The sequence below is a fragment of the Panthera tigris genome, chromosome B3 (assembly GCF_018350195.1).
Source record: "Panthera tigris isolate Pti1 chromosome B3, P.tigris_Pti1_mat1.1, whole genome shotgun sequence".
Lineage (NCBI taxonomy): Eukaryota > Metazoa > Chordata > Mammalia > Carnivora > Felidae > Panthera > Panthera tigris.
Window position 1 is genome coordinate 32,073,798 of NC_056665.1, and position 22,858 is coordinate 32,096,655.

The following is a 22,858-nucleotide window of genomic DNA, read 5'->3' on the forward strand; positions in this document are numbered from 1 at the left end:
AATACTAAGAGATCCTAGGAATTTAGACTGCTTACTGACAACATCCATCCAATTAAGAGCTGAATTGAAATAAAGAATTTATAGGAACGAATGCTAAAGTACAAGGGCCAGGGCCACGCATGAGAGCCATTTTAACATAGAAACAAGTGAGATAGATGGGAGTGGGCCATCCTGATCTTTTTCAGCAGAGACTCTAGCTACTATTGTCTAAAATGGAAATGTTTCATTAAAACCAAACTATAATAACTACAACCTCTTAATGTCTTAGTATTTTTTTTTTTTTTGCTTAGTCTTAGATATTTTAGGAAACATTTTACAATGAAGAAACATTTCTTTGAAGTTTAGTAAAGTCTAATTTTACTTCAGTAAAATTTTTCTTCAGTATCTTTTTCTTCTGCTAAAGTTAAGGAAAATTAAATTTATCATTTCTTAAATAGCACGCTTTCTTTTAATAATCCACTTCTGAGGGGAAAAAAACACTCGAGTTCTAAACAAGCAACTTGCAGAATCCTTTTTTGCAACTCAGCCCAGTTGTTAGTTGAGGACTGCCTGCCTGTAGTGGCCAGCAGTGCCAGGAAACGCACACACTGTTTGCAGTCAGGAAAGCCTCTACCCCATTTGGGTCTTGGCTCAGACAAGTTCTCCCAGTTGGGTCAGCTCCCATTAATGCATTGGCCTCTTGCCTCATTTATACAATGGGAACAGTTCTCTCTTCCTCAATAATCTTTCAAGAAGGCATGAGAATTAAGATAACAGCCCAGGAAAAACATCTCAAAAGACAGATAAGTATTAATAAAAGGGATACTCCAACCAGAAGAGCCCATTCTCTGCCCAGGTTGGAAAAGGGAAAACACCTCCTGCTGGAAAGGGACGGCCCAGGTTCCAAGGAGTTGGGAAGCTTCATCTGAGGCTGGCTTCAAACCTGTCGCCTGCATGGATGGGTGTCTGATCCAATCAGAAACATACTCAGACTAGGCTTAGAATCCGGGAAGGGATTCTTGCTTTCTCCCACTGGATTTGAGAATGAGGGTGTGTACAAGGGCCTCTGGAGCTGCAATCATCTGGCAAGCGACAGGAAGAAACCCTTCCGTGAATGGGGCTGACTTGGAGCAAAGAAGGGTCACAAGAAATACAGAGAAAGCAGGTCCTGTTGACATAATATGAATATCTAATCAAGTAGGGTCAGAGGCTGGCCACAACCCTGTTCACTTCTTACATAAGCCATTCATTCATTTTTGCTTAAGAGACTGACTAAAAATTTGTTACTAATTTACACGTTTGTTTTCGTTGTATCTCATACAGACAAACCTCTTCAAGGTACACTTCACATGGCCCTCTTATCTACGCATTCAACCAAATCTACCTTGGGGCTCCATGCCCCCCACCCCCATGAAAGGAAAAGCAGTTGCTCTTGGCTTGGCTCAGAAAACAAGTCCCCTGGGTGAGTTCATAGAAAAACTTGGAAATGGATTCTTTGTGCCCTAACTCCTGGCAGCATCCTTCTGCTTGCTCATGTGGTGCTTCTGGGTCAGCTTTCAACCCCGGTAAGATCATCAATCCCCAAGAAGACGCAATTTACTGATAACTTCACAGAGGGTACCAGGAAGGCCCCAGACAGGCTGGGCCAAGGAGGCCAGCCGGACACCGAGGGTGCAAACGAATTTCAGGAGGCACTTGCTTGGTTCATGAGGGCAAGGGGGCTCCTCATAGTTTGCACCTGTGGCATCTGGCCTTCTTCCCCCACCCAGCCCTGAGGGGGAGCCCATGAGGTCCATGAGGATGTCTTTTCCATTTCCTTCTCAGCTAGCAGCCCTTCCCTTCCTTATCCCCAGCTTTGCCACTGCGATCTGTCCGTCTCTGCCCTGAACCTTCCCCTGGGCTGTCCCGCCTGCTTCTCCCTGTCCTCTTGTGAAATCATTCCAACTTCTGGCCTTGGGAACTCTTTTCCCAGGTTACGATCTCATCACACCTTTCAAACTGGATTAATAGATCTTTTGCTTTTTCCACTCAACTAATCCAAATGCTTTCTGGCTATAAGCTTTGATGCCTCTGGATTAATTCCTCCACCCCATCCGGCCAAGCTTTGGGATCTGACACCCAGATATGGGAGTCAGTTCCAACTGCTGTCCTCGACTCAATATTACTATTGGGCAAAAGGCACTCCCCAGCAATCCCAAAAATGGAAAGGTTGGCGGTCACCTTTAACTCCAGGTGAGGCAGGCCCTGGTAGTGTGAGATTTGGGCCCCTTCCCCATTCTTCCATCTCCGCATTCTTGCAGACCTCACCCCCATCTGTACCACAGCCTCAGTCTCCTAATGGGGCTCCCTTTCCCCTGGTCCAGGTCCTTTGCTTCAGTTTCTGCTAGGTACGTATGCCCAACAGCACAGTGGTCAATCTCCTCAAACACTTTATGGAATGGGGTGAAATATAAATAAGTATGCAGCCAAAGAAACAAATACTGGGTCTCCTGGCTCCCAAACTTACCCACTTCAGAGAACCACAGTGCAGGGAGAGAATCTGACCGTCCCACCCTCTGCCTTAACACCCATCAGTGGGCTTCCAGCAGAGCCCCCCCATAGGGTCCCTCTCAAAGTGTGTTCTATAGACTGTTCACTGGTAAAACAAGAGTGAAATGCACGAAAAAGGAACAAGCTGAGAATAATCTATGTCCTAAAATTTTAGGATAAAGTTCTAAATCCTCTAAGCCTCCCATGTCTGACCCCAGTTCCCTCATCCAGCCCCTGCCTTCAGGCATACCCTTTACTTGCAATTCCTGAAATGCAGCCGACTGACTAGTGCCTCTGCCTTTGTACAGGCTTCCTGGCCCACCCTGTCCTGCCCCCAATGCCGTTTCTCCTTTCTCACGTGTCAGGCTAAATGTGACACCTTCTTGGAAGCTGCATACGCCAGTCAATGCCTTCTCGAAGATGACTCACTTTTGGGCCTGTGCTCCTCCTGCTTTCTGTCCTTAACAAATGACTGAGCACACATCCCGATGTCAGCCCAGTGCGCATGGGGATACTGGCAAGGGAACATGTAAGATAGTAAGGTAGAAGACAGTGTGAAAGGGCAATTATCCAAGCTCAGGGTGAGCAGATTTCCTCCTGGCACTTTCTAGCCTTGATGGTTAGTCACAGATCTGGTTCTTCCACCAGGTGGCGACCTCACAGAGGGCCAGGGCTGTATCTGTTCACATTTATACCCTAGCACCTAGCAGACGGCGTGCCACATAGAAGGAAGTAGGAAATGTACTCCAGGCAGGGCGCCTGGGTGGCTCAGTCGGTTGGGCGTCTCGACTTCGGCTCGAGTCATGATCTTACACTTTGTGGGTTCGAGCCCCGCGTCGGGCTCTGTGCCGACAGCTGGGAGCCTGGAGCCTGCTTCCGATTCTGTGTCTCCCTCTCTCTGCCCCTCCCCTGCTTGGGCTCTATCTCTCTCTGTCTCTCAAAAATAAATAAATGTAAAAAAAAAAAAAAAAAAAAAAAAAAAGAGGACTCCACACCAGTGGTGAAAGTGGTGATCAGGATCAATGCCAGTGGCCCAGGACAGACATTCCCAGGCTGAGTTCTGAGTTTAAAGCCACCTGTGGTGCTGCTCCCCAACCAGAGTCCTAAATCAGCTTGGTGTCAAAGGACGGAGTGGTTTGTGACCGCACTGTGACCTGAAGAAAGCTGTGGGTTATTTATGGCACTGAAGTTTTGTGCAGAAAAAACAAGTTGAATGTTCCCAGTAACTGCTAGCAAATCATGAAAACAGTGTGAATCGTGAGTGTCTGTGTATGATTTTTAAGCAATATGATCAGGTTTTTGAAACCATCCACCTTGATCAAGGGATGGGAATCCTACGCTCTTGGCTGGACCAGCCCTGCCCATTGTACTTGGACAGAAACCCACCCCAACCCCTACATCAGAGGTGGGACCACTTGTAAGCCACTAACATCTTATTTAGAAATAAGAAAGGGGGGCATAGTGACAGGTATAAAAGAAATTTTTAAATTATGAAAGAACTTAGGATGAACTGGAAAATTTTCAGAAAATCTGACTCAAGATCCAAAACAGACCAATACCAAGGAAAAAACCTGACTCTTCAAAAAAAGCACCAGTCTCAGATAGTTTCTCGAGAAACTTCTACAAACCCCAAATTGCTTATGTTCTTGAATTGTTCTAAAGCAGAACAGAGAAATTATAGGAACAGGATTTTAACATTGACTGTGTACTTAATATGTGCCAGGCACTGTGCTAAGCAATTTACATGTGTGTGTATGTGTGTGTATACCATGTTCAAACAAGCTTACAAATTCACTGAAGGAGATTAGTAGAAAATGGATCAAAAAACGTAAAAGAAATCACACATATTCATAAAAATTGATCACATTTATAAATATAGATAATAGCCTAAATAAGACAGTATTAAATGGAATCTAGCTATGAATTAAAATAATAGTATCAGGACCCAATAGGGTTTTTTCTCCTGGGAATTGAAAAAACGGCTCAACATAAAGAAACATACTTCTGTATAATTCATCACACTGAAAGGTAAAAGGACACCTTCACAGGATCAAAGAATACCCATTCCCGAGTTAAAAATAAAACAAAATAGCAGCCACAAAAAACTTCGTAGTAAGAGAGAAGCGGGAGGCAACTTTCTGAATGTGATTTTGTCAAGTTACCTAAGGAAGCCAATAATAAACAGTGTATTAGAATGCATAAACTTTCTCATGAAAGCTAGGAATAAGATAAAGTTGCCTTTCCTGACCACTTCTTCGCAGTATTCAATATTGTTCTGGCAGTTCTAGCTAATGAAACAAAGCTACAAAGAGGAAATATGCATAAATACTGGAGAGAAAAAGGTTTTTATTATTTGCAGATGATATGATTGTTTACCTAGAAAATCCAAAAGAATCAATTAGAAAACCTTACAAAAAGGAAAGAGCTCAATCAGATGGCTAGTCTAATACCAATATACATGAATCAGGAGGCCTAGAGCATGTTAATGATGACCAGCTAGAAATTATAATGGAAAATATTTTATTCACAGGGTTATTAAATATTATAAATTAAACTATAGTTTAAAAGTTCAAGAAGTATGTCAATAGCACTATAAAACTCAAAAGATATAACCAGAGATGTAGCCAACTCCCCCCAGATTTAATAAAATCCCAATGAATATGTAGGTTCTGAAATTACATAAACTGTAAGAACAAAAGAGAAGCAAAAATGAGGAAGAATGGGAATTTAATTTGCCTTATCAAACATGAAGCTAGCTACAGCATTCCCTACAGCAGTAAGGATTAGCGAAGGAATAGTCAGATCATTGGCCCAGAACAGATATTTACAAACATACTCATGATTACTTGGTTATTTAGTAGAGCATTAGAGGGCATTTCAGATCAAGGCAAGAGTGGATTATTCAATAAAAGTTGTTGAGAGAACCAGCTTTCCATTTGGAGAGAAAAGCAAAGTGAGAATCCTACTTTATACCATGCAGAAAAATAAATTCCATACAAATTAGAGATTTAATTATAAACACAAAACCATGAGATTATTAAAATAGAATATAAGAAAGTATTTTTAACATTGGAAGGGGGAAAAAGTCTTTCCTAGTATGATTAAAGCCAGACACAGTAAAGGAAGAGACTGATGAACTGGATTCTATAAAACTAAAAACTTAAACACAATACCTCCTAGGAAATGAAATGACAAAAGTCAACCTGAGAAAAACGCTTGCACAGCTACTGGTTCTTGCAATTAAAGAGACTTATTTCTGGAAGGAAAAACATCAAACAAATAGGTAAAGGACCTAAATAGGCAATTCACAATTGAAGAAAAAACAATGGCCAATAAACATATAAAAAAGTCACTAAACCTGAATCTTAATAACAAAGAAATCCAAATTCAAGTTGATATTATCTGTTGGCTGAGGAACCTAAAGGAAATGCATTCTGGTAGTGCAGGTGGTAAAAGTCCAAGCAGGAAGCAAGCCACCGTGAGTTTTAGGAGGAATGCAGTTCTGAGTGTGTCCCCTATGGGCAAAGAATACCTTCACTTTGCGGATCCCAAGGGATCTACAGAATCTTACAGAAAGCAATCTATTGGGAGTGGGGAGAGTTCACGTTCATATGCCACCTTTTTGGCTAAAAGAGGGAAAATAAGAATGTATAAGACTATATACCCCTATCCATCTGTGCGTATACTCCCAAAGAAACCCTGGAAACATTCAAAACTGGTAACAATGGTTAACTGTGGATGGGGAGGGAGGGAGAGAGAAATGGTAGGAATTAAGCAGACAGGGACAGAGTGGAAAGGAGACTTGCCCCCTCTCTTTATAAATTTTGTGACTTTTTGACATACAAACGTATTATCAAAAATACTGAATTAAAATCCTGTGCTGTTTAATAAAAATAATTTTAACTGGATTCGATAGGGTTTTTTCGAAATAGACATCCTGAGATAGTACGGTGTTATAGTTTTGCCTTTTCGGACAGAAACGAACTACCTGCATCTCATCTAGAATCCAACTCTATACCCTGACTCCATGGCTGTGACATGGAAAATTCCACTGTAAGACTTTCTAAAGGCAGTTTGGTAACAGGTATCAAAGTATAAAATTTTCACACCCCTTCACCCAGCAATGGCATTTCCAAAATTTATCCTGAAGAAATTATTGGATAAATTTGTAAAGCCGACTCTGCAGCTTTATTTATTACGGGGGGGAACTGGAAACGATTACTACCCATTTGTAGGAGATAACAGAAATTGCGGCCATGGCCACAGCACAAATGCTGCCGGTCTGAGGACCACACTTTGAGCTGCAGGACCCTAGAAGCTCCTCATCTCACGTTCCCAGCTATGTGCCTCTCTGGATCTCTGCTCCCTGCACCTTCTACCGGTATCTTGGATGTGCCACCCCACCCTGGGCCGGCCGGCTCACCTAGTCAGCATAGGGGTGCGGTGGTTGGGGTTGGAGCAGAAGATGTTGTTGGACTTCCGCGTGCCATCTAGGAACTCACGCACCGACTGGCTGCGGAGCTCTGCCAGGGGCCGGGCCTCGTGCTTGAGGAACCACTGGTGCGCCTCGAAGCACTTGGCACAGAGGAGCTGCTCACACTCGAAACACCAGAAGTCGGCAGTTTCTTTGCAACGGGTGCAGAGTGCCTGCGCGTCCACGATCTGCCGGTACACCGACAGGCGCCGCTGCAGACTCTCGAAGAAGACGTTATCCAGGGCCAGCGAGTCAGAGCCTGCGGGCCCGGGCGCCTGGCAGATGGGGCACTGCGTGCCCGGCGCCCCCAGGCATCCCGAGCACAGCGTGTGCAGACAAGGCAGCAGTTTGGGGCACTTGGCTTCTACCTGGCAGCCCTGGCAGCGCAGGAACTCGAACTCCTCCTCCACGGCTTTCTGGGGGACCAGAGAGGTGGGGGTGAGGCCTGAAATCCAGGAGTCCCCACCCACCGCACCCACTCCTGTGGCTGCACAGAGTCCCATTCCAGGCAGGCTGATACAAAACCGAGGCTTACCAGTACCCCACTCCGCCACTCACTCACACCTTCCAGCTCTCCCTCCACAGTTTACTGAGCATCCCCTAGGCCCTGAGATACCCGGATGGATGGGATAAATCTCTGCCTTCAAGGAACTCAGTTTAGAGAGGAGATACATTAAAGCGTCTCTCATATGACATCGTATAAAGTGCTTAATATGGTTTGGCGTCTCCTCAAAAAGTTAAACGTACAACTACCATACAAACTCAGAAATATCATTCCTAGATGTATTTCCCCAAAGAACTGAAAACAAGTACCTGAACAGATACTTACGTGCACACCCATGTTCCCAGCATCATTAGGCACATTATGCACAATAGCCAAAAGGCAGAAATACCCCAAGTGTCCATTGATAGATGAATGGATAAACAAAAGTGTCTACATGTGCAACGGAATATTATTCAGCTTTAAAAAGGAAGGAAGGGGGTGCCTGGCTGGCTCAGTTGGTAGAGCATGTGACTCTTGATCCTAGGGTTGTGAGTTTGAGCCCCATGCTCAATGTAGAAGTTGCTTAAATATAAAATCTTAAAAATTAAATAAAATAAAAAGGAAGAAAATTCTCATACACGCTATGAGAACCTTGAAGACATTACGCTAAGCAAAGCAAGCCAAACACGAAGGGACAAATATTGCATGGTTCCACTTTCTAAACTAGGCAAAGTCATAGCAACAGAAAGTAGATTGGTGGTTACCAGGAACTGGGAAAAGGGGGGCAATAAGGAGCTATTGCTTAAAGAGTACAGTTTCTGTTGGGGGTGATGAAAGAATTCTGGAAATAGAGGGTGGTGATAGTAACACAACATTGTGAATTTACTTAATACCACTGAAAGGTACACTTAAAAATGGTTAAATTTTTGGAGCAGCTGGCTGGCTCGGTTGGTGGAGCATGTAACTCTTGATCTCAGGGTTGTAAATTCAAGCCCCACGTCAGGTGTAGAGATGACTCACAAAACTAAAATCCTTAAGGGGCGCCTGGGTGGCTCAGTCGTTAAGCATCCGACTCCGGCTCAGGTCATGATCTCGCAGTTTGTGAATTCAAGCCCTGCATCGGGCCCTGTACTGACAGCTCAGAGCCTGGAGCCTGCTTTGGATTCCGTGTCTCCCTCTCTCTCTCTCTGCCCTTCCCCTGCTCTCTCTCTCTCTCAAAAATAAACATTTAAAAAATTTAAAAAAATAAATAAATCCTTAAAAACATGGTACGTTTTATGTTATGGATATTTTACAGCAAAAAAAAGTGCTTAAAACAGTACCTGGCACGTGAGGAGTGTTCATAATTAAGTCGTATTACTCCTAGTTTTAATAATGCAAATAATAAAAGTTACTGCAAGAAGGTGCTTTCATGAAAGGGAGCCAAAGGGCCTGGAAGAACATAGAGCAAGTGATGTAAGTAGCTCCTTTGGGGGAGGAGGGGAGCTGGGGCATTTGTCCGGGAGAAGACTGAGGCAAGCTTCCAGGAGGAGGACCTTGTGGACGGGGGCTGTGCTCGAGGGGTGTTCCAAGAAAAGGATCCTGGAGGTATCCTAGCGGAGAAACCACCACAGGAGCTGTGAGGCCTTAGCCAAGACACTTCTCTCATCCGGGCCAATTTCCCACTTTCTGATCTGGGAACTTGGGTTTTGGTTTTCCCACACCTGGGACACGTTCCTGGCTCCAGAGGCCTGCGCAGTAGGGCTGCTCCTGCCATTCTCCCTAACCTGTGGACCTTCATCTGAGGCAGGAGCTTAGGAGGCAAAGCGCCAGCGTGGTCATTTTGCCCCCTGCGCCTGGAGAGGCTCCCCTAACTCATCCTGGTCTCACTTACCCCTACCCCAGCCAAGAGGGTCAGGACCCAGTGCCTGCTTTTCTCTCTGTGTCACTCTTTGAGGTGCTTGGCCAAGTTGCCCTCTCCCTTCCCACCTCTCCCCGCAACTGACCAAATCAACAAAGCCTAAACCCCATCTCCCCAAACCCAGTAGTACCTCCGTGGGGCTGTGGCTGGGGCTGGGCTGGTGGTCTTCGGAGACGGACTCCGGGGGAGGCATGGTGGGTGTGGGGGGCAGTGCGGGGTCTTGCTGGGGACCCGGAGATTGGGCGAGTGCAGGCTCCCGCTGCATGGATCACAGCACAGTTTCGATTCTGGGTTTTGAGCTTGAGGGGCGGGAGGAGAAGCGGAACGAGAAGCAGGCGCCAGAGGGCCAAGTCTCCCGAACCCGTCCGAGTCTATCCGTAAGGGGCGGCGCCCGCTGAGAGCCCGCCTCCCGAGAGGAAGTGAGACAGAGCGGAGGGGCGGTTCTAGGGGCGGAGGGGCGGCTCTAGGGGCGGAGAGGCCGACTTGGGGGATTTGAAGACACGCCCAGAGCCGGAGGGATTTGAAGACACGCCCAGAGATGGAGGAGGAGAGGAGAAGACGGTTGGCTGACCTGGGGGTAAGGGAATGTAGCAGATCTGAGCTGGAAAGCAGGCAGCGCCCTCCCTCGGCTTTGAGGGAGGGCCAAGGGGGTGGGGACAGAGATGAGCCACAGGTGGCCCTGCTTCGGGAGAACCCCAGGTCTAGTGGAAGAGCAGTTACCCAAACAGAAGTTTTCATACACTAGTGGGACTGGCTGGAAAGGAGATCCTCGGCTGGCACTTGAAGGAACGGGGAAGGAGGGTGGGTGGTCGCCAGGACTTAGGGGCTGGGGGAACACTTGAACAGCACGTGCAAAGGCATGGAGGTTTGACACAGGAGAGCCTGTTTGAGTCATGTTCAAATTTAAGAGGGGACCCATGGGCAGCATCAGAGCCAAGGAGATGGACCGGTTCTGTGAGCAACAAGAGAGTGAGTTTAGAACCCAGGAACATGACCCAACATGGATGCTGGGACGGGCACTCTGACAACCGGGACAGGTGGCCTGATCTAGGACAATGGCTGTGGGATGCAAAGGAGGGATCTGAGTTAGAGACACTGGGAGGACACTGAGTGGAGATGAGGGGGGACAGGATGATGCCTTGGGTGGCAATTGGAAAGGCTGGTGAGTCTGAGGCAGTGGTGGCAGGCTGGCAAGGGGAAGACAGCGAGGAGAGAGCAAATCAGCTCTTGGCCAAAGGAGAAGCGTGCCAGGTCCCAGCTGGTGAGGGGAGAAAGCACAACTCCTCACTGGGTCAAGGGCCCTGGCTTTCAAACATCAAACCATCCCAACCACTGTGCCACCTGCTGTGTACAATTCTGTGCTCAGTTCCAGCTTGGAGCAGACTAGGGATGGTGACAGGATCTTGCTCTTGTAAAGCTTATCATCTGGGGCGTGTGGGGGAAAGGGAATGGCGGGGAGACCCAACTTCCTAGGGACTATGTGAGAGGCCTCAGGGGCCTACCCTAACCTTCAGCCTGATCAGTACCCACCAGGGCTTTAGAATCAGGCCATCAAACTAGGACAAGCCAAAGATGGTGAAGCACCATCTGCAGAAGGGACATGGCTATGGCTGGGGTGTGAAGGGCCTGAGGAGGCAGGACTGGCATATGGCTGAGACAAAGAAAGTTGTATTAATTTCTTTGCTCACTCTTTTTTTAATGTTTATTTATTTTTGAGAGAGAGAGAGAGAGACAGAGTGTGAGTCGGGGAGGGGCCCAGGGAGACACATGCACAGAATCTGAAGCAGGCTCCGGGCTCTGAGCTGTCAGCGCAGAGTCCAGTGTGGGGCCAGAACCCATGAACCTCAAGATCATGACCTGAGCTGAAGCCGGATGCTTACTCAACTGAGCCTCCTCTTTGCTCACTTTGAAAGACACCCCGCCCCAACACCAAGTTGAAAATCAGTGCTTCTCAGAGTAAATTCACCATTTGCATTTGGATTTTCTTGAGCCATGGAGTGGCAAGTTACCTCTGGATCAAGGGGTGTGCCATTTCTGGACCTCTGTGATGCTCTCTCTGGAGGGCCTGCCCCAGGATGGTTTATGCTCTCCCCCTTCTTCCTCACTCTGCTGTACTCCCTGAGGTCTGCACATGAAATTTCTCTTTTTGTGCCAAAGTTCAGGCCCTCCTGCCACACCTGGACCACAACAAGCTGGTTACGGCTTCATTCAACAAGTCTGAGATCCATTCTGTGCCGAGCACTGCTTGCTGGGCTGTGGGGACACAAGGAGGAATAATTTGCTGACCAGACCCTTAAGAAACCCTAATTCTAGATAAGACACCCCCACACCCAGACGCACCGCCACCTCAGTATGTGAGTTTGCAGCGGGAGTGCTGAGAAGGCTGGTAGCATTTCCTTGATTCTGGAGTTTTAAACTTCGGTTTCTGAAAACCCACTCACAGAGTTCACCTTGCCTTCCTGCTCCTTTTCCAAGGCCGGGCGAGAGCGGAGAGGCAGGGCTCCAGCGGGTTCGGTCCTCCCGGCGCAGGGGGCGCTGTGCGACGGCCGGAACGCGGCCGAGCTAGCCGCCTCCTCCTGCGTCGCGGCCCGTGAAACCGGAAGCGGCGGCCTGCCGGGGGCGGGCTTGGGGAGCGGCCGGCTGCGCTTGCCGGGCACCGCGCGGGGGCGCGGGGCGTGCCCCAGTCAGGAGCCATGCTCGGCAGGTCCGGGTACCGGGCGCTGCCCTTGGGGGACTTTGACCGTTTCCAGCAGTCGAGCTTCGGCTTCCTGGGCTCGCAGAAGGGCTGCTTGTCCCCGGAGCGGGGCGGCGTGGGGCCGGGGGCCGGTGAGTGGCCGCCCAGCACAGCGGACCCGGGGCGGGGACCGGCCGGCACCCTCTGGAGTCAGCCGGTCTGGTGCCCTCGCACCCTAAGAGGAGGCACAGAGTGGCCACGATGTGGAGAAGGGCCTGGACCGGGCGTTGGGATGCTAGCGCTCCTCCGCCCCCCCCACGTAGGGCTGCTGGGCTGTTGCCCCGGAGCCGTCTTATTTTCTAACAGGCCTCACCCCCTGATTTCTCCTCTCGGCTCTTATCAGCCCTTTAAGCCTGGGAAGGGATTTCAAATCCCCATTTTGACCAGAAAGAACCCGGGGTCTAGGCATAGGAGGTCACCAGCTCACTAAGGGCACTTGGTGGCAGAGAAATGGCAGAATCTTCATCCCAGTGACTACTTCTGGATGCCCTGAGCTTAAGCATCTACCTGTTTCCTGATGGATAGCAACAGGAGAAAAAGGCAGGCCTTCAGCTGCCTGTTGTGTCAGCTTTGGTCCTCTTTTGCTCCAGAGCCTTGAGTGTTTCCCTTAGCCCCCCCGGGATCAGATCCCACATGCCTCAGTCTGAAAACCGAACCCTCCTGTAACGATAGCTGACCCTATCCCAGGGTTTCTTTCCTGCAGTAGCCACAGGGGTCAGAGCCAGGCAGTATCCTGGGGCCTGGAGAGCCCAGAGGGCATGGTGTTCCTGGGAGGTCTGAGCAGAGGCTCCTGTCTGCCTCTTGTCCAGCCTTGGCATGGGAAGGAGAGCAGAGGATAACCATCCTAGATTCTGGGGCTTTCTCAGCTCCACTTTTCATTCTGGGCTCTTGGTTCTCCAGGGGCCAGGGCCTCTGTCTCAGATGAGCCTATCTTCCTAGTTCCCACACCCTATCCGAAGCTGCTTCAAGTGAAGCATTCAGTAGTCCTTAGGGCATTAAAGGGGGTGCATGGTGAGCCTGAGAAGAGAGAAGAACATCTTCCCTGTCATCCATGGCTCCTGTTGAGCCATTAGTGCTTTATCCCTTTAGGCTAAGGTATTATCTGCAAAAGGAGGCCCTGAAAGCACGCTTCTGGGGCTGATGGTAGAGGAGGAATGTTTTATACCACCAGCATTCAGTTCAACCCAGCACAGTGTGTACAGATGCCCAGGTGCCCCTGGCTCTGTGCTTCACATAGATAGCAGGCTATATCAGACAAGGGAATTGGTCCAGATACCCAGAGAGGAGAGCGTCACATGGATGGCTTCTCACATCTAATGGCTGTTGCCTAGCAGAGACTAGGCCTTGTGGAAGCGGGACTCAGACAGATTAGTTTTGATGTGTGGGAGGAGGGAACATCCTTAACTAGCATCTGGTTAAAGATACGGGAGTATTAGGCAACGGAGAGCCCTGAAAAGGAAAGAGCTGGTGAAGGGGGGGTGGTTGGAGGTGGGCAAAAGGTGCCCTTGACCAAGTTCATTCAGCCTGCCGCTATCCTGCCAGAACCAGTTGGCGTTCCTTGACCGCCTCTGCTCTCTTGTCCCCAGATGCGCCCCAGAGCTGGCCTTCCTACCTCTGCCATGGCCTCATCAGTTTCCTGGGGTTCTTGCTGCTGCTGATTACCTTCCCTGTTTCCGGCTGGTTTGCCTTGAAGGTAAGGCTGGCCGGGTTACCCTCAGGGTGGTTGGGCTGCACTGAAACCTTTGGTGTTGTTAGATGAATTCCCCATCCTCTATCCACTTCCTCTAAATATTACATTATCACACCCCGATGAAATGGGCTAGTCAAGGATGGTTCATTTGCATCTTTCAGATGAGGAAAGTGAGGCTCAGACTTGCCCAAAGTCATACTGGGTGCCAGTAAATGGTCATCAAGCCTTCCCAATTTCCCAAGTCCTGGGGTCTGGACACTGGCTTTATGGTACACACAGATATCTTTGCCATACATTCCTTTCTTTGGGTCAGGCTAAAATCTGAAATGAAAAACACTCAACTTGGCTCAGCAGGTAATGAGTAGTCGGAATTCAGGCCTGGTTCTCAACAGGGCTGGTGTAGAGGGGAAAAAGATGAACTATAGTTAAGGATCACATCTGAGAGCTGCAGTGAAGGTGGAAGCCCAGGAAGGCCTTGCTCTTCGTGTGACCCTAGGCAATAATAGTCAACTTTTCTGGAAAGCCTTTGGGTTTGGTGTGGTCTGGAAGGAAGCCTTAGAAGGTCCTAAATCCTGGTCCTAAAACTGCCACTGAAACAACTACTGTGTGACCTTAGGCAAGTCACTTTGCCTCTCTGGGCCTTCATTTCTCAATTTGGACATATTTACTTCTGAAATTGGGAAAGCCCTTTGCTTGGGGTTGGAGTCATTCAGAACTACATCCAAATCTTGCCTGTTTCATTCGGGGGCTCTGAGATTTTTGAGTAAGGCATTTAACCTCTCAGAGCCTTGGTTTTCTCTTCTAAAAAGATCTAAGGATAACTGACACCAGCCAAAGCAAGGGAAGAGAGAGGCGAGGGAGGCACCCTGCCGGACATTGTTGCCTGCCTACACTCAGCATTTTCACCCCTTTCCCTCGCTCTCGTGAACAGATTGTGCCCACCTATGAGCGGATGATAGTGTTTCGACTGGGCAGGATCCGCACCCCTCAAGGGCCTGGCATGGTTCTGCTCCTGCCCTTCATTGACTCCTTTCAGCGGGTGGACTTGAGGACACGAGCTTTCAATGTCCCTCCCTGCAAGGTGAGGGGCTTCTCGGCTCCCCTGGACAGAGGGAGTGGGGGCTTGTGCAGAATGTATTGTGGGAGCGGTACCTTGGTGTACGAGTAGCCATCAGGGGTGGGGTCGGGGGAGTGACCAGAAAGTCAAGGATGGAGGTTGGAAGGATATCCTTGCTTCGTGTACCTAACACCATGCACTTGGGGACATGATTTTCCCCTTCAGGAGCTAGGTCCCATGCGGGTGGGTCAAGCTGGGTGGTCTCAGTGGGCCTGACCTACCTGCAGCCCCAGCCCTTTGAGTGTCCCCTGTCTCACGTCCTCCCCCAATAGTTGGCCTCTAAGGATGGGGCTGTGCTGTCTGTGGGGGCCGACGTCCAGTTTCGCATCTGGGACCCGGTACTATCTGTGATGACTGTGAAGGACCTGAACACAGCCACGCGCATGACAGCCCAGAATGCCATGACCAAGGCCCTGCTCAAGAGGCCTCTGCGGGAGATCCAGATGGAGAAGCTCAAGATCAGCGACCAGCTCCTGGTAGGCAGCTCTCACACGGTAGAGGTCAGTGGTGGGCACGTGGGCCTGGCTCTGCCTGCCAGAGCACTTTGAGCAAAGCACCGGATCGCTCTGGGCCTCAGTTTACCATATGTCCTAACTTTTGAAGAGCCAGTGGTCTGGGTGGGACTGTGAGTTGAGGAACAGAAGACGGGTGCAGACCAGAGTGGTCTTGGGCGAGCCCATCTTAAAGAGGCAAAGGGGCCCTGGAGGGGAGTGGCCTGCCAGAGATTCCTGGGTCCTGCCTCACTGCTGGGGTTTTACCCTGCCATGCCCTGCAGGCACTGCCATGACCACACTGCGCCTCACAGGCAGGCGGGAAGGTGAAAGGAGCAGGCCTCCTGCCAGTCACCTTCTGGGGACTTCTGTGCTCGTGTGCAGCATGTGCATTTTGGGGGCCTTGTGTTCCTTGTTCAGGACAGAACAAAGGGACGTCGGGACCTGGGGACCTTTTTCCTGCCTCTTCTCCATGTGTGAGTAATTATCTATACCAGAATTCCCCTCATGTCCCTTCTATGACAAGATGGGGTGGAAGTGAATACACATGTGGCAGCACGTCCCCTGCTCCCCATGCTTACCTTGTGCTTTGTCCCGTGTCCCAGTGGACCGTGGATGAGGTTTCCCCTTGTTCCCCTTGGCTCTGTTTTACCCCGGAGACTTGGGGTGAGAGGACAGGAGGGGTGGGGTAATGCCAGTCCCTTCAGGAAGTGAATCAACCACGTGAGTGAAACTCCTCGGGAAATCCTACTGCGATGGTGACTGCAGCTGTCACATGCAGAGCATTTTCTAGTTTACAAGCCCCTTTGCCTGCCCAAGTGTAGCTCTGCTTTACATCTTGCTGTGAGAGGGCCTATTATTACTGTTTTATTTTGGAGGGAGGAAACTAAAGGCTCAGAAACTTTTTTTTTTTTTTTTTTGATGTTTATTTTTGAGAGAGAGAGCATGAGCATGGGAGGGACAGAGAGAGGGAGACACAGAAACCGAAGCAGGCTGCAGGCTCTGAGCTGTCAGCACAGAGCCCAATGTGCGGCTTGAACTCACAGACCCCGAGATCACGACCTGAGCCAAAGTCAGACGCTTAAGTGACTGGGCCACCCAGGCGCCCAGGGCTCAGAAACAATTTGAGATGCCTTCTAAGAGTCACAGTCAAGGGCAGAGCTGGCCTAGAGCCAGATCACCTGCCCTCTCACCCCCCACACCTCCATCTTCTACAATTGAGAACAATTTTTATTTATGAAACCACATGCCATTTTAACGTGCTTTTCAGAGGAGAAAACTGATCTCAGTCATTGCTGTCAGGAGCAGGGTAGGGGAAGAAGCCAGAAAGCCAGGCATGTTGTGCAACAAAGCCAAAGAGAGGCAGTTTGGGGGAGTCAGTCCCACACCAGGATGTTAGTCATTTAGGGCCTGTTGCCCAGACTGAGTTGGCGCCTGGTAGAGTAGGGTCAGGGCCTGTGGTTAAAACGAAATCCCGAGAAACCTGGCATGCCTCCCCAAAGCCCTGGGTCAGGCATAAATGTCTCATTCCCACTCGCCTTTTTGCCTACTTCTCCCCTGGAGGGGTGCACGCTCCCCACTGTCCCTTGCCAGGCCCTCCCTTAGCTGCTTGCTCACTCTTCCTGCAGGCCGATTGCTTCCCCTTCACCACCCACCCACCCCTTGTCCCTCTGCCACAGCCTCGCCTCTTGCTCCTGGGGCCGGGGGCGGGGAGGGGCAGATGCTCCAGGACAAGAGCCCTTTCAGCACCTCCAGCGTCACCCCTTCTACCTCCTCTACATAAGTGCTATTTTCCCTGCTTCACTGCCAGCTTCCTCAGAGACTCCGCCCTGCCAGGGCAGTGCTCTGGGCCCAGGGCTCAGCTCCTGCCTCCGCTAGTCCTCCCTCCTCTCCTTTCTGTGTGGGCAAAGGCTCATCCACCACCCCAGCCCTTACTGGCTCCCACCTGCCTCTCCCCTGCCCTTCAGCAGCCGGTCCTCAGTTTAGGCTTCCTCCAGGCCCCTAAAAGAGATAGCCCCTTCTGCTAGCTCTGGGGGCGTTTCTCAGTCCTACTCTCGCTTCACCTGGCAGTAGCCTTTCACTCTGTGGACCCTCCTCCTCTCACTCTCAGACCCTCTGCTTCCCTTGGCTTCCACTATTCCACAGTCTGCTTGTCCTCCTTGCTTCCAGCTCACTGCGTTACTCCTTGTTCTCCTGCCCTTCAGTTTCCAAGTTTCTGGCGTTGGCCTCCTCTTGTCTGGGACGGCCTGGGAGAGCTCGTCCACCCGGGCTTTGTGCTACCTCTGGACACTATTTACAATCCTCTGCTCTAGCCCTACTCCTGTGCCGGGGACCCTATTTATCCCCAGTTTATCCCCTGTTGGACAGTTGGCTCTTCCATAGTTATCATCCCTCCCCTAGCCACCTCCAAATCTGTGTCTCCCTCTGTGCCTGCTGTCTAGGTGAACACCTACACTCACGATCCACACGGGAGCCCACACCAGAAATCTGACTCCTCACTGCCTTCCCTCATTGCACATCCAGGCAGCCACCAAGCTTACTGGTTGTTTCTCTAGTGTCTTGCTGTAGCTTTATATAGTTTCCAGAGTTGTGCTCTGTCCTCTGTGTACCTTGGCTGCACAGCCACATCTCTGCCTGACACCAGATCCGAATCACTTCTGCCTGCAATTTGAAACAATGTCTTACCTGGACTCCATGCCTCCACCTTCAGCCCCCTTCAATCCAGTGTCCACACAGCAGCCAGGAGGATCTTCCCAACAAGCAAGTCTATCACCTCCCTGCTAAACTCCTCTCTGGGGCTCCTTGCGTGTCAGAATAAATCCAAGTGAACCGGAGCAATCCACCCTGAGCCCTCAGCTATCTCCAGTCTCCCAGCCCACACCTGATGGTCCAGCCTAATGCACCTATGGTTACTCACACCTCCTCAAACATTCCAGGTTCTCCAGTCTGGGCTTTTGCACATCCTGTTCCCATTGCCTGGAAGAGTCCTTCTTTTGGGGTTCCCGGGCCCATTTCCAATGTGGGGGAAGGGGGGTTCCCCCCACACTACACCAAGCAATTTTTAGACACCAGTAGAATGCCCAAGAATTCAGCTCAATTCTGACACTATCTACCGGGAGACAGCATCATCAGACCCCATGGGTTGAGGGCTCAGTCCCACAAGACTGCCCCCCACTCCCCACTAAAGATGCCAGTCATAAGCCCCAGGCCGTTACGGTGCTTATGACCAGCCAGATACAGACTGGACCTGGGTGACCAGTCTGGGTGACCTTCCTGGGTTCTTCTGCTAGAGCGGCTCCCAGAACTCTGGGAAACACTTAATGTTTGCCAGTTTATTAAAAGATACGATAAGATATATGAATCAACGGCCAAAGAGATACACGGAGTGAGGTCTGGGGAAGGGGCATGGAGCTTCCACAGCCTCCCCAGACACACCATTCTTACCACCCTCCTGGTGTTCACCAGCCTGGGAGCTCTGGAACCCAGTCCTCTTGGGGATTTTATGGAGGCTTCTGAGGACTGAAAGTTCCAATTCTCCAGTCACATAGTTGGTCCTCCTGGCAGCCAGCCCCCACCTTTGGGTGGGGTCCAAAATCACCTTTGCTGTCAGAACCAAAGACACCTTTATCACTTTTCTCACAGGCAGTTCCCAGGGTTGTAGGAGCTGTGAGCCAGGACCAGGCCAAATGTATAGAAATATTTTGATGATTTAAATGATCAAATGTATATTTCTTACAAATCATAACATTGCAGCCCTCCTTTCCCTTAGGCCCTTTCACCGGCTTGACTCCCCTCCAACCAGCACCCATGCTCCCTCCCTGGACCTCACCAGGTTGCTCACCACCAGCTGCGCACTGCTGGGTTGTAACGGCTCTCATCCTGTGTCCCCTGGAGGAGCTTGGCCCATAGGGAGTTGTCCCGGGAGGCTGTGGGGCCTCTGGGCCAAAAAAAAAAAGGTGCTCCCAGAAAGGCTTGTTGATTTAATTCCATTTCTCCCCACGCTTTTTTCCAGCTGGAAATCAACGATGTGACCAGGGCCTGGGGGCTGGAGGTGGACCGAGTGGAACTGGCAGTGGAGGCTGTGCTCCAGCCACCCCAGGACAGCCCAGCGGGGTCCAGCCTAGACAGCACCCTCCAGCAGCTGGCCCTCCACTTCCTGGGAGGAGGCCTGTCCTCGGGGGCAGGAGGTGCCCCACCCCCAGGGCCAGGTGAGGAGCCCCGGGGGAGGAACTGGGCGGCGCTCAGCCAGGCTCTCAGCTTGGCGTCCTGCCCAGGCGCGGCTTTGCCGCTTGTTCCCTTACGGAGTTCGGCACCTGTGTGCAGTGCACCCCTGCCCAGCTGCTCAGCCAGCCCCGCTGGTGAAGCAGACCGAGCTAAGCAGCAAGAAGAGCCCAGGGACCTGAGTGTGTAGAGGCCTTCGGGAGCCTCTGTGGCAGGAAGTGACCGCACCTGGGAAAGAATTTGACTTTCAGGGCTGGAGTAGCTGAGAAACAGGCTCTGGGGATTAAGGCTGAAAACGTAAGGGCTACTTCTTAGAGGAGGAAGCTGAACTCAGGCCTGAAGGGCATATAAGAGGAAACTGCCACGAGAGGTACAGAGGTGACACTGGTCCTGACCTTGGCAGCACACTGACTTTCTTCTCTCTGCCTCCTTCCCCAATCCTGTTGGCCACGCCCAGCGGACACCTTGGAGATGGTGAGCGAAGTCGAGCTGCCTGCCCCTCACGGCGGCGCCGGGCCCAGCCCGAAGCAGCCTGTGGCCGAGGGGCTGCTGACGGCCCTGCAGCCCTTCCTTTCAGAGGCCCTGGTCAGCCAGGTCGGGGCCTGCTACCAGTTCAACGTCCTCCTGCCCAGCGGGACCCAGAGCATCTACTTCCTCGACCTCACTACAGGTGCCACTGCCTTCCCCGCCCTCTCCTTCACACCCACCTCCCACCCTGGTGGTCCTTTTTTAAATTGCCCCCTGCTCCTGCCAACAGTTTAGTCGGGGGCTCAGACACCACGCGCAGACAGCGATTATCTGGGCCTTTGTCTCCCTGCCCTGTCCTGGCCAGCGGGACAACCTAGACAGCCGAGCTTCCTACACCAAGAGCCCCACACATAGTGCAGGCCCACTGCACGCCAGGCTCTCTGCTGAGCATTGCGGTGTGTGAGCTTAGCTACTTCTCACCAAGAGCGTCTGATTTCGGGATGATCAGCATCCCTATTTCACCAGTTTAGAAGCTAAAGCCCTGAGTGGTCACACACACTTAGAACCCGCACACTTTACTACTTTCCACTCCCCCCCCAGCGGGACATGCTAACCCCGTCTTCCCCCTGCTGCATAGCTGTCCCTCTACTAATATTCAGTTTTCTTTCCCTGCACAGGGCACGGGAGGGTAGGACACGGGGTGCCTGACGGCATCCCTGATGTGGTGGTGGAGATGGCTGAAGCAGACCTGCGGGCCCTTCTGTGCAGGGAGCTGCGGCCCCTGGGGGCCTACATGAGTGGGCGGCTAAAGGTGAAGGGCGACCTAGCCGTGGCCATGAAGCTGGAGGCTGTCCTCAGAGCCCTGAAGTAGCAGCCTTGGCTGACTGTCCATAGCCCAGCCCCAAGTCTGGCATCAAGCCAGGGGGGGCATCTGGGAGGAGGAGGCACCGGTGCTGTACCTTGGATTGTTGAAGCCTTGAGAAGTTTCAGCCTCAGCCAGGAGCCAGTGAATGGAGGCTGGCAGACACCAGACTCTGGGAGAGACTAAGTCAGGCTGCCCTGCCTTGCTCACCTACAGTGGTCTTCTGAACAAGCCTTTGCCCGTCCTGGTCCCCTGCTGAGTGCCCACCCCCGAGCTGAGTACACAGTGTGATGACAAGAGAGCCAGGCCTGCTTCGCTCTGCTGGCTACCTGAGTGGAGAGGCAGGGCCCATAGAAACAGTTTGACCATAACTGTTTGGTCCCAGTGTGAAGGAGCAAAGCATGTGGCTCAGGTCCAGCTCCAGAGTGGGGATCAGAGACGTGGAGTCGGGGAGAAGGAAGGCAGCCATCAAGAGGTCACTGCATGGCGGGGATTTGGGGGTTGGGCTGGGCCTGCCTTCCTGGTTGCAGCCTAGGCCCAGGCTGCTGGGTGGTGGGGATGGAAAAGCGTGGGGCCTGCTCTGCCGCCGGCCCTGCTCCTGAAGACGTCTTGACTAATCCGCCAGTTCCGTCTTGCATGCTTGACGGGCTGGGGCCCAGGGCAGCATGTTGGAGAGCCCTGCTGTTCTGTGCTTTTTACCAGAGGTTTGCAAACCACCAATAAATGTGCTGTTTACAATGTATTGGAGAGAAGTGGGGGCACGGGGGTGGGCTAGGGGGCTCCCAGAGGCCATTTCCCTGCTGCCCCCCTGGGCAAGGACGAGGGTTTGGAGGCTGACACACCCTCAAGGTACACTTGAACCACCCACAGTTCCCCTTCCTGCCAAGGGTTTCAAAGACCCTGGGGCAGGTGCTGGGCACTCTGTTCCTCTTTAGGGTAGAAGTTTGCTGGGAAAGAGAGGGAATGGGTGTGTCAGAGCTGGTGCTGCAAACAGCCTCCTGAGGGGCAGGGTGGGGGTTCTGATCACATTCAGGAGCCCCTGTCAGCTCCCCTTCTTGTTACACCGGGTCACTGTTCTCCACCAGCACAAAGGAAGGAAACAGAAGGAACTGGGCCTGGAGGCCTGGCCTGGGCTTTCGCCCCGGGAGCCCAGCCCTGCTTTCTGCTCCAGTGGTCCAGCCCAAACCCCAGGGACTCCAGAGAAGGGGCCTTTTACTTCTTCAGCCCTAAGAAATGAATCTCACTTCCTGGATAGGCTTATGAAAAAAAAAAAAAAAAAAACCCACAGAAATCCGGACCTCCCCTTTTGAGAGCAGCCTCAGGCTTGTCCTCTGGCACCAGGCCTTTCCCCTCGGGGCCCTACCCAGCTCCCCTGGCACCAGGCTCCATCCAGTTTTCCCCTCGGTTCCTGCCAGTGCCTGCCTTTCCCTCCTCCTGTAAGTCCTCCCAGCATAGACTGCGTGGCCTTCGGGTTCAGGTTTTAGCTACAGGGCCCCAACCTGGAGAGCCAGAGCCCCCGCTGGTTGCCCCTGCTCTGCCACTGCCCCTCACCTGGAGGCCACCCCGCTAGCCAGGGCTGTTAGAAGCCTTCCCTCGAATCCTTCCTCTCCCGGTCAGCCACCCTTCTGGCACCCCTGAGGCCTAGTGGGGCGTGGGCCTCTGCTCTCGACTGGGCCCCCTCTCCACTTCGGGGCCGTCATTGTGGCCCTTCCCCACTGTGTCACTGTCCCTTGCATAAGTGCCTGCTCTCCTTGCCGGACCTTGAGCTTCATGAGTGAGCTATTTACCTATTGCTTCCACCACTGCTGTGCACAGTGCACCAAGAGTTCATGGGAACGCCCAGGCATCTTCCTCAGGAAAGCTTAGAGGAGAAACTGAAACTCAGGTGTTCTTTGTGGATGTGTGAGGA

The 22,858-nt window shown here is 51.4% G+C and overlaps 2 protein-coding genes across 7 annotated transcripts in view; one reads left to right on the plus strand and one right to left on the minus strand.

Annotated features, from left to right (window-relative positions):
* Positions 1-9,765, minus strand: part of PML (PML nuclear body scaffold) — a 39,484-nt gene extending 29,719 nt beyond the window's left edge. For all 4 annotated transcript variants that reach the window (XM_007084580.3, XM_007084586.3, XM_007084582.3 and 1 more), the window contains exons 1-2: positions 9,497-9,765; positions 6,932-7,398 (exon numbers count right to left, since the gene is read on the minus strand). In XM_007084580.3, coding sequence (XP_007084642.2) covers positions 6,932-7,398; positions 9,497-9,631 — 602 coding nt within the window. In that variant the 5' untranslated portion in view covers positions 9,632-9,765. The remainder of the gene's footprint in view (positions 1-6,931; positions 7,399-9,496) is intronic.
* A 108-nt stretch (positions 9,766-9,873) lies between these two features.
* STOML1 (stomatin like 1) lies at positions 9,874-21,687 on the plus strand. 3 transcript variants are annotated; one of them, XM_015538664.2, is made up of 7 exons: positions 9,874-9,943; positions 13,687-13,793; positions 14,722-14,871; positions 15,180-15,407; positions 19,411-19,606; positions 20,077-20,289; positions 20,765-21,687. In XM_015538664.2, the coding sequence occupies exons 3-7, from the start codon at positions 14,743-14,745 to the stop codon at positions 20,956-20,958; spliced, it is 960 nt and encodes a 319-aa protein (XP_015394150.2). In that variant the 5' UTR covers positions 9,874-9,943; positions 13,687-13,793; positions 14,722-14,742; the 3' UTR covers positions 20,959-21,687. The 3 variants fall into 3 exon arrangements, with proteins under 3 accessions (XP_015394150.2, XP_042844350.1, XP_042844351.1); XM_042988416.1 differs by lacking the exon at positions 9,874-9,943 and adding an exon at positions 11,991-12,192; XM_042988417.1 differs by lacking the exon at positions 9,874-9,943 and adding an exon at positions 11,991-12,192 and having other exon boundaries at positions 15,180-15,383.
* Positions 21,688-22,858: the final 1,171 nt, after the last annotated feature.

Bases quoted from the DNA above. Each gene is read 5' to 3' on its own strand.
- STOML1 (XM_042988416.1), top strand. From the start codon at position 12,060: ATGCTCGGCAGGTCCGGGTACCGGGCGCTGCCCTTGGGGGACTTTGAC. The intron at 12,193-13,686 runs GTGAGTGGCCGC...TCTTGTCCCCAG, and splicing joins CGGCGTGGGGCCGGGGGCCG to ATGCGCCCCAGAGCTGGCCT. The intron at 20,290-20,764 runs GTGCCACTGCCT...TTCCCTGCACAG, and splicing joins CTTCCTCGACCTCACTACAG to GGCACGGGAGGGTAGGACAC.